The sequence below is a fragment of the Lepisosteus platostomus genome, chromosome 24 (assembly GCF_059453375.1).
Source record: "Lepisosteus platostomus isolate fLepPlt1 chromosome 24, fLepPlt1.hap1, whole genome shotgun sequence".
Taxonomy (NCBI): Eukaryota; Metazoa; Chordata; class Actinopteri; order Semionotiformes; family Lepisosteidae; genus Lepisosteus; species Lepisosteus platostomus.
Genome location: NC_142634.1, coordinates 13,094,103 through 13,105,258, shown reverse-complemented (window position 1 = coordinate 13,105,258; position 11,156 = coordinate 13,094,103). Strand labels below are relative to the sequence as shown.

Below are 11,156 nucleotides of genomic sequence, written 5' to 3'. Positions count from 1 at the left end.
ATTTCATTAGCCGAGCATCATATAGAACTTGGCGTTCTAAGGATGCTTGTATGTTTTAGGAAAAAGTATGCAGATTTTGGAAATTGATTGACGACAGTGTTGATCGAAATGTTTTTGTCATTATTTTGAATAATTGATCAGTCATACTATGGCAGGGGCACTAAATGAACTCATTAGTGAAATAGTTGATTGGCGCCTGTGATGAGGTGATAGAACCTGTGTACTGACAAGCCTGGAAGAAATCAAGAAAGAATATGTAAGAAAATAAGTCACCTCTGTGATGCCCTCTTTAGTGATGAATCAATCTCTCGTATAGTCAGACCTGATGAATATTAGTGAGTGTGATTTAATTGTAGTGTTTAACATGACAGTGGATGGCAAGGCCACAGTGGGATAATCTAGATGTACAGAACCTGCTTAGAATTACTGTATGTTGATTTGCACTAGTAAAACCTCATATAGAATATTGTGCACAGTTGTGGTCACCATGTAACAAGATATCGCTCCTCTCCAATTAGTCCATAAAAGTGTGAGCAGATACATCCCTGGTCATAAAGCCAGGATTCGTTTATTTATACTTCCTTCTGTGTTTTTTCAAAAGTGAATCAAGTCATAGTTCCTAAGCCTTTAATGGTCTCATTTACCATGCATGGAAACCCCAAAAAGAAAAAGGAAATAGTGCCTGACTGTTTTTTTAACCTCAGACATTTCTTTTTATTTCATGCGGCAAATGATTTTTTCTGAAGACAAATTGCCTAAACATGAGTTGCTAAAGAAATATGAAAATCCACACAGGACGACATTGTGACTATGGACTCTGGAAAGAAGAGAGATTCCTACCATGATCGTGCCCTTTAGCAAACCCACATATTGAACATATTGAACTAAATTTAAAAATAAATCAAACAAGTTATGTTCAGGCACAGAATGTTGTTTCAAAATAAACAGCATAGTGTTTAAAATAAGACATACAGATAACACAAGATTCACTTTTTACTACTCTTTTTACTATTGTTTAAGAACAGGTGCTATTGGATCTTAATAGCATATATATCAACAACATGGAAAACACCTGAAATTTCATGATACACCTCCTCAATGGATACCTTTGAGATTCAGCTGAGGAGCATGTGCTGAAATATAGGAAATACCTGATTCTGAAATAACGCTAAGCAATATGACCATGCCAGCTCTCTGGCAGCAGACCACTGAGGGCTCTGAACTCACAACTGGAAGGTTACGAGCCTTCCCACAATGCCCAGCTGCATAAATGGGCACAGCTCTAAATGGCTTTGGACAAATATTTTCGCCACATAAATTAACAATAATCTTTTCTAGACTCCATTATCAAATATCAGCTTCTGGTGAAAGCACTAACAAGTCACAGTACTTCCTACCCATACACTCTGTCAAGTGGACATATTCCCCATTTAACATACTCCTGAATTTTTTAATTTAACTAAAAGTGCAAAAATAAATGATATTGCAGATGTTCTCAGAGTTTTGTGGCAAGGGTAAAATCCTCCTTGTTGATGGGCATTCTCCTATCCTTGAAGTTAAGCTTGTCGAAGTCTTCCATAATCTCAACCATAGTCTTCCCCTTGGTTTCGGGAATGAACCACAGCAGGAATATTGCACTAAGAATGCAGTAGACCACAAAGATGAGGAAGCAGTACGGGCCAAGGCCTTCCTGCGGACAGAGAAAATATTATGTTAAAATTCTGTTTTCTCCTGGGGACTTGTGAGAGCCGTGCCAAACAAGTCAACGAACAGAACCAGCAGCTGCCTGTTTGTCAACAGTGTTGGAAGGGCTAAATGGCAGGGAGGCAAACTTGGTGTTTTAAGAAAGACAAGGTTCTTTGACTGGAAGACACAGCGAAACAAAGGGAAAAATACATTTTCTTACCACTATGTAAGGAAAAAACATCCCAAGAAAGAACAGACCAAGCCAGTTAACTGTCCCGCTAACGGCATATGCAGATGGCCTCCAGGCCTGCAGGAATAAATCAGCAGGAAGCACCATCGACACTCCGGCTGCAGGGAAGGAGGAGAAAAAAATAAGGAATTTGGTTTCAGAAGCTGTTTTACAGGCTAACACAGAACAGCACAGTCCAGTATCTTGATATATACAAGTGCAGGCCAAAGTTACAGGAATGTTAAAGAAGAGTTCTACCTACACTCCATCTCTATTATTTTCAACCATAGAACATTAATACTCACCCAATGAAAGTAGTATTTAGTTAGTATATAATATTATACTATTATATACAAAACACATGAAAACAAACAACTTTTTCCTAGGTACAGTATAGAGCGAAATGTACAAGTATCACAGTTTTTTATTGTGATAGAGCTCATATAATTTGATACTCACATGGTCCCAATCCATAGATACAGATAACAGAGAACAGAAGGGTTATGTTGAAGTACGGAACCCAGTAGTACTTGTCCTGTAAAGAAAGTATAATCAAATTAAGCTGCTTGACTTTTCTAAAACACCCTTTGCCTCTTCTAAAGCCTTCTAAAGTTAATGTTTTGAAATGATTATTATATTCTCAAGGAAATCCCCCCCATTTTTTCTTAATGCTGAAAGGAGAGTGCACAAAATTCACCATTTATTTCAGTTACCATTCCCATTACCTTCACAGACAGCATCACAGTGAGAACGATCAGGATCAATCCCATGAAGAGGTAGCCAAGCCCCATCAGCTTCTTCCTGCCAGCACGATCTATCAGAAATGACTGTGGGCAGAGAATAGAAAAGTTAACACAATTCAAAATCTAAATGTATTCTGCTTAGTCCACAAGAAGTCCCTTCTCTCTCCTTATTTAGTTAAATGCCAGACATACTGTACCGACGGACTAGCTTTCCCCCAGAGTGCTGTACTGACAAGCCGACCACTGATCGGTTCTTTAAAGTGAGGCAGCTGCTTACACACAGCGATATGGTGACCAGTTCTGTTGTGCCGATGCCGATGGAAAGGTAGCGCATCTTGCTTTCTGGAACCCCAGCTTCCCGAAAGATGTCGAATGCATAGAAGTAAATCTGCAAAACAATATAAGTCCAGCTGCTTCACTGTTCTGCAACTCAGCTGGGGCCAAGTTCTGGTTTCAAACCAGCTCCGCTCTCAAAGATTTGAACTTTCAACTAGATTATCTGGGGCATTTTTCTAGCCCTTCCCAGTCCTTTAGGTGCCATGAGGTGATTTAAAGTGACCTCAAAATGGCATTGAGGCTACTGAGTAAATCTTTTATCTGTTTAGCAGGAGCCCAGAAGACCTGATTTCTTTTCAACTCCACCATGCCTTTTTATTTATCCTAGTTAACTTGTCAATTTACAAGATGGGGGTGCTAATTACCATCCTCCTCACAGGGCTTTTGAAAAGTAAAGAAAAGCCATTGCAGTATGAACACTTGAGAAAGGGATGATTTTGGCCTCAGTTACGTTTTCAGACCTCTGGAGGATAGTCTGATGCAGAAGCCTGGCTGTCACTCACCGCATTGATTCCACAGAACTGAATGCAGGCACAGGGGAAAATCAAAGTCAGCAACTGCCAGCGCACTGCCCGAGACCGCAGGACGTCCCACACCGTCTTGGCCTTCTCGCCTGCCATCGCCTCCCGTTCCCTGGCCATGTCCTCCAGTTCCAGCTTGATGTCTTCGCCACCCCACAGCTCCTCCAAAGCTGTGTCAAGAGCACACGAGACGGTATTTTACTACACGCCTTTTCCATCATCTCCATTTTTACCTTGCTTTTTCAAAGACGAAAAATCAATCTACTAAGGTCAGAAAAATCCAAAACAATTGTCTAGACTTCCTGAAAGAAAATAAAAACAATTTACTGCACATTGCAATTTCACCTTCTTCCAATCTCATTCTGACAAAACAGCAGGAAATATATCAATATTAGCCTAAGACATAGAAAATTGTCTTTACCTGGCTTAATAGTTCTACCTCTAAGTATTACCCTAATATAACTTTCATAAAATACTGTGCAGTGGCTTTAGTGATTTCAGTTTTGTTTGGGAAAAATGTAACTTGCGCTTTCACAGTCACAAAACATTGTTGGTTCTTCAGATTGTAATGCCCTGTATTACAGTAATGGGTTTGATACAGTACAACAAATGTTTTATTTCCCCAAAGAACATTAAAGCTGCTATGGGCTTTTGCGGCTGACACATCATAAGCGCTGAGAGCTCAGATTTTCTCTCTAGCAGCTTTACAAGCACGCATGCGTTTTGATGATCCGTATACCAAGTCTACCTTTTTTGCAGCCCTCCTCATCACCCTTGTCCAGGTACAGGTAGCGTGGGGATTCTGGGAAACAGAGCAGGCCGAGAAACTGCACCAGGGCAGGAATGCCGCTCAGTGCCAGCAGATATGGCCACAGGGTATCTGTGCCCATCAGTTCTCTGATGGAAACAAATGTTGCACACATAAGGGCATAAAAAACTGTAATGAAAACAGGACTCTCAGATTATTGCAACTCTACATTTCCCCACCTATTAGGTGTTTATATTGCTTGTTTTTAAAAGATGTGAATTTATCACAACTATCAGTTATACCTACATAACAAAAATGAACATAGTGCATAGAACAAGTGAAAGATAATTAAGCAGTTAAGTGAACTGAATGCTGCCTTTAGCTCTTTTACATTCCCGTTGTAGAGTCTACAGTGTTCTGTCCTGTTCTGACACTGTCTTGTGTTTCTTCTGGATGTTTTATTCCCACTCTAGGCTTAATACGAATTAGAGTTTATGATGCACTGCAGGAGAAGAGTCATGGAAATATCCAGCTCGGTTTTGCTCTACGACATTGCCGGTTAATAGATAATGTCTATCATTTTGCATGGAAGTAATGTAAAGTATTCATTGAAAAAAGTCGATGATCTTGTGAGCAGAGAAATATCTAGGGCCAATCTGAGTCATTCCTATGGCCTTGTGACAGAGCTGCAGGAGGCTAGCTGGTTTTGACTGGAGTTGGAAGGCAGTCATGAGAAACACGACAACGTTGCCTTCCCCTCTGATAACTAAGAAGCAATCAAAGATATATTTGCACGTGTTGGACTTTGGTAGATTGGTAGAGCCTGGCTTCAGGAGATTTAGACTAAGAGCAACATTCTTTATATTCTGTTAGCTAACACCAGACATCATTTGTCTTTAATAAGTAATGGATTTTATTGCGGTTGAAGAGAGATGACAGGTCTGAAACGTTTTAATTTGAAGACAGCTTTGATATTAATAGAATACTGGTCTTGACTAGATCATGGCCAGCGCAAGCCACAGGAGACAAAGCTAACCCAGAGTGCTGGCTTCACTACCTGTGGACCCAAAGGAAGACTGGATTGAAGGAGGGTTACCTGAGCCCAACAATTTGACCCAAAACTTTCCCCAAACCAATGAAGATCGATGAGGTTAGTGTGAGAAATCCACGCAGTTTCTTCGGCGAGCTCTCACCCAAGTACATGAGATGGACGCTAAGACCAAGACCTGCAGTTAAAAGACAACAACACGCAGGATAATTTGTTAAACAAATGACTTGCCAAGCAGATTATTTGATCTGAGTAAAACAGCTAAAAGCACTTAAAAATGTACTGTAAACAGCCTTAGGTAGAACTAGTCATTGTTAAATGCTAAAAAGGTATAAGGGAGGAATATTCTGGGCTGGATTTGTGTTTCTTACAGTGTCATATTTGAAAATATTTAAATATAGGTCTCAGAACAGCAATTCAGTTTTTTTCTGTGATGTTTGTTCTCCATTGTGTAAATAAATATGATTTGTGGGGTAACTATAACCCCCTGATTGCCAGAGAGGAACATATCTGTTTTGTAGCACAAGGCTAAATTCAAAAGATGTTCCTATATAAAGACACCGAGCAAAGAGAAAATGAATCAACAGCGAAGCCATCTTGAGTTAAGGAAAGGAAACTGAAGGCTGTCAAAAATGGCCATATCTCGATACACACCTGTATTATATCCATACAGAAATCTTCCCAGTAATATCATCTCAAAGGACTGAGCCATTCTGCTGAATTCCATCAGCACTGCCGCCACAATCGCTACAACATTATTGAACAGCAAACATTTTTTTCTGGGACAATGAAAACAAACACAAGGTCATGTAATGTGTCCAAGTCTTGATTATATAGAAAAAAAAAGTTTAAGATAAATGCAATAATTCAAATTCAAAATAATTTGAATATTTACTACTATACTGTATTTCAACTGAAACTTTTTTTTTTAAATGAACTCACATCATCAAATTCCAAATAATTAGAATGTTAATCCAGCTCTGGAATTGTACTGTATATGAAAATGACAAAGGGTATAAATCCCAGGGCTCCTCTATTCCCCAATTTCTTTGCTGTTCACAGCTGAAACCATCAGCTCTGTGCCAGGGGCTGTACAGTATGTTAAACTTCTTAAGTATTAAATACCTTGATTATTAAATCTACAGTATAGTATGTAGGGATTATTTTTCTTCATTAAAGATGGTATGCACTTCAATACATTCAGCAAATTCCAGGAATACTTAAGGGAAAATCTGAGGAGAACATGTTTTCCGTGTAAACCATTCTTCATGTGTTTACAATATTTCAAAACAGCAGAACTGCAAACTGTGGATACGTGTTTTAATAGAATCTAATCTTTTTTTCGATCTTCCTCAGACCGAATAAGCGAAAAACTCCCCAAAAGTGATATCTTGTCTAAAATGTGTACCCAGGGGGCATTATAAATGGGGGACAATAAACTGTCCTTTTCAAGTTATTTTCAATTGGTACATTTCCTTCAACAATGAAAACAAGGAACTGATGATTAGCACATCATCACGGACCTGGGAAGTCATTCCTGAGCATACCTGCCATAGATGACTGGGATTTTACCACTGTTGATGGCTCCCAGCCACCCCCCGAGGCTGAAGATGGACATGATGAAGGACCAGATAAGCTTCACTGTGGACTCATCTGCTGGTTCTCCATAGCGTTCCTTCCATGTCTGGTTCACAAAGTTCTGAATTGTCTTCAAACAGGGATCGGAAGGCAAGTGAGCTTCAATACAGATGATTCAATAGTCCTGACCATGCCACTGCTTCTTCAAGTTTGCTGTAGCTAAGAGGAACATTATTTTATGGTTTTGCATGCTCTGATTCTGAATTCAATCAATCCATCCATCGATCAATTACTGCATTTACACAGCATTTTCCGCTCATGAATAATCTTCATTAGTGCATGTAATGAGCTACCTACTCTCTGTAAAGTGCTTTGGGATCCTGTGGAATGATAATGGGATTAACAGCCCTACTCTTATAAATTTGGCCTTGGGAACTTTCAGAACCAAGTTCTCATTGTCTGGTGTATCATTATGTACAGCTCATGCATCGTATCTAACACTACAAAAACCTGCACAGGAAGATATATAGCGTTAGTTCTGATGCCAGAAAAGGTAAGTTGAGTTGTGAATCCATTGATAAAAACGATGTCTGTGGTGCTTACCTCTGAGGGTGAGGTCATGACAGACACTTGAATCCCATATTGAAATGACCCCCCAATCCCCAGCACCAGTGTCAACAGCATAAGTCTCCAATACTTAGACTGCGAAAAACGAAAAATAAATAGGCCAGACCATTTAAGATTAAAAATGAACAACCATCAAATGATAAGTCCACTGTTTTGAAGTGTTCTCATAATTAAACAGCTGCCACTGACCTAGATGCTAGGTTTTGGTTCTAACATGTTAAATAGAATTTTAATTGGTGCATTGAGCTTCCTGACTCCATTTGACACTAGAGTAAAATGTTTTAAAATCCAAACATTCAACAATTAAAACTCCTCCAGTGACCTGGATTCATTAAAATTAGAACATATATTATTAGATAGCCACTGAAAACATTGTGCACATTCAAAGAAAGACTACAATATATACTGAGCTACAACTGTTGCTGTTTGAACAGAGCACCAGAGACTATTACCCTTGTCATCTGTGAAATACAAGAGCTTGATTCCATCTTACACAGGCTGTTACAATTACAATTAAATCCTACCAGCTCTGTCACAACAGTAGTCATTGTCTTTCTTCTCCTGTTCTCTTTCCTCAGGAATGATGTTAGGCGGAACTGTTGTTTACCACTACAAGAGTAAGATTTTTATAGTGTGAAATCAAGGGCAGGTGCGCCAATCATAGGGGAGGACTGTGTATCTCTTTTCTTTCCATTTGGACTTCATGGTCTGTTAGGTACAGTAACTGTGTACTTTATTTCCTTTTAATTAATTTCGACCTGTTATTAGGTAGAGAACATTAACACCCGACACAGAAAACAACGGGATTGAACATGACTAAACTGGATTAAAACAGTCATTCATGAACTCATTTTAATCCATCACAGGAAAGAATACTGTCCGGAAAAAACATATCTTGGACTCTTGCCTGTGATTTATGGAATGGAACAGATACATCTGTGCTATTGTCTGTGACTCGATCTACTTTCAGCATCAAGTTCCTGGGGCAGGCAAACTAGATTGGGGTACCATCGATGTTTTCACTTTTGCTTCTGTTTATGTTTGAAGATTTAGGAAATTAGTTATTGCCATATTTTGCTCACTATTTAATCCACTCAACCATATAATCACAGTCTGGTCATATTGACTGCATTTTGGAAGGGTCCGGATGATGAAACGATGTTTCGTAAAATGTAAATTTAGGGTTGATGATTGATAATTGCTCATTAATGTGTAAACCTAGGCTGTCAAATCAACAGCCTTAAAAGGCTTTGGAGATTAAATAACATGCACAATGGTGTAATAGATTGCAGGGAGTTTTGTTAATACAATCACCTATCATCTATCAAGGACGGATTCTGACTTAGAGGCGTTCAGTCACAATCCCACAATCGCACCATGGGTTCCTCAGCTGAGTACAAGCACCAAATGTTATATCAAGCATACTATTGTAATAGTCTGCATAACACAGCAAATTCCTATGGCTTTACTGTGATTACACCATGATAGAGTGATAACCATGCTTATGTTTACTGTAGTTTGTGTAATGTTTCACTTTAATCAAGTATGATTTCACTGTGATTTATCACAGTAGAATCTGCTACCTCTGTTTATTTACAGCTACAGTATATGGAGAATTGAATTACTGTAATACAGTATGTCCTACAGTACTGGTCTCCTAGTGGTCTAACCAAGCATTCAGTCATACCGAAAACTATTTTCATTTGATTCATAGGGTGTTGAGCTTCATGCTCAAGGTTGGGAATGACCAGAATGAAGCCAAGAGACAACAGTAAACCAGTGTTTGCAGCAATATATATATATAGCATTGATTCCATCCAGTTTTATTAAAATGTATAATACAAACAGCAGCATTATTTAATTTTACAAGCGATATTGCTAAAGATTCTTTGGGGAACAGAACAATTTTTCAACCATTAAAGATAAAATGTAAATAAAGTTTTAAAACATATCATACCCATAGTTACAATAAATGATTCAGACACTGAAATAAAGACAGAAAATTAATTTGGATATCAAGTAAATGAGCATTACTTTATTTAGTTTATTATATTGGAAAAGATAGATGTTTTTATATTTTATCTGCGCTATAATAACAATTTTTGCCAAGATGAATAAATAAAAAAACTCAGCATATTAAAAAAAAATCTGAAATACTGTGCTATTTTTTCATTAGGTTTGTAAAACAAAAGAAAAATGCAATGCAAAAATGATTTCCATCATTTGTTCAAGGCTATTTTAAAAGTACTGTATACAATACATGCAAAAAGTAGAAGGTGTTATTGCGCTCTGTTTAGTAAAGAAACATTTTCTGAAGAATTAACATTACATTTCTAAGAAAATGATACTTTCCAAAAAGTAAAATGTTTAATTGGAATAAGATTTTGATTACTGTATCATGCAATTGGAGGATTTGACTATCCAAATCAGGATACATTTAAACAGATGCAACTTAATTAATTACTTTTTACCTTTGGTAGAAAACAGAGTCAGTAATACAGTACAAAAGGATATTGACTAATACGGGATATATTCCGAGTTTAACCAGAACAGAAAAGCAGCCCTAGCATACAAACTGCATTTGATATATTGCGATGCAGAACATGTTGCATGAAACGTGCATCACATTTCACTTTCATTTTTTTCCTAATAACAACAATCTTGAAAGCCATTTTTAAAGTATTTGACATTGCTCTGTACAGTAAATGCATTGAGTCTGTAGGTGCAAATAATGTTACCTCTAAACTTTTAACTAGTCTGGTAATGCCGGCACAAGGAGTAGCACCCTGGACATTTTAGTAATTACTGTACCGTCAGATAGTTTAACAGATACTTTATTTTATTAACACCTCACAAATAAAAAGTCAGCTCGGGTCATAAGGTCAGGCATGTTGTTCTTGACCATAGAGCCTGAGATTTTAATCCAGTAGAAATAATATCCATCAATCCATTTTCTAAGTGCTTCTTCCAATTCAGGTCACTGGGAAGCAGCAGCTTATCCCGGTAGGCAACGAACACAAGGCAGGATACCCACTGGATGGGATGAAAGGCATACACAGACACACACACCAGGGCCAATTTTCCCAAATGCCGAATAACCTACCAGTACATCTCTGGATTGTGGGAGGAAACTGGATCATCCAGGGTAAACCCATGCAAACACAGTAAGAACATACAAACAAGCACTGTTTTCCACAGAAGAGGTTCACAATAGATTATTACAAAGCAAATTCATGATTATGACCATTTTCACAGCCAAAGTGAATAACACTGCAAATAGAGGAGGCACTTAAGAGCACAGATCAAATAAATGTGCATGTACTTTACTTTGACTTTGATCACTTTAGTGGTATAGATGTAACAAGTTGTGGGAAAAGACTAAGAATTATATTTTTTAATAGAAACATGAGAAACCTCTTCTAGTTATTGTTAGTTAGTGACCGTTTTTTTAAATAATGGTTGCAGATTAGGGCCCACAACATCGAAGCTGGCTTTTTCTTTCTTGGACAGGAAAAGTGTTCTACAAGTGGCTTAAATAACATCATACTAGTCTTCCTGGCAGCTGGTTTTGTCAGCGCTGATCACTCTTCATCAGGAATCAGCTTAGATAAGAGTTGTTTTTTTTAAATATATTTTATAA

The 11,156-nt window shown here is 38.0% G+C and overlaps 1 protein-coding gene across 1 annotated transcript; it reads right to left on the bottom strand.

Annotated features, from left to right (window-relative positions):
* Window positions 1-2: 2 nt before the first annotated feature.
* On the bottom strand, window positions 3-8,139 carry LOC148641705 (solute carrier family 2, facilitated glucose transporter member 11-like). The gene is made up of 12 exons (XM_088617633.1): window positions 8,041-8,139; window positions 7,493-7,591; window positions 6,859-7,019; window positions 5,966-6,090; window positions 5,360-5,489; window positions 4,264-4,412; window positions 3,498-3,685; window positions 2,936-3,046; window positions 2,641-2,742; window positions 2,375-2,450; window positions 1,907-2,034; window positions 3-1,690 (listed from the first exon to the last, which is right to left on the bottom strand). Exons 1-12 carry the CDS (start codon window positions 8,062-8,064, stop codon window positions 1,496-1,498), a joined length of 1,488 nt encoding a protein of 495 aa, XP_088473759.1. The 5' UTR covers window positions 8,065-8,139; the 3' UTR covers window positions 3-1,495.
* Between the last annotated feature and the right edge of the window lie 3,017 nt (window positions 8,140-11,156).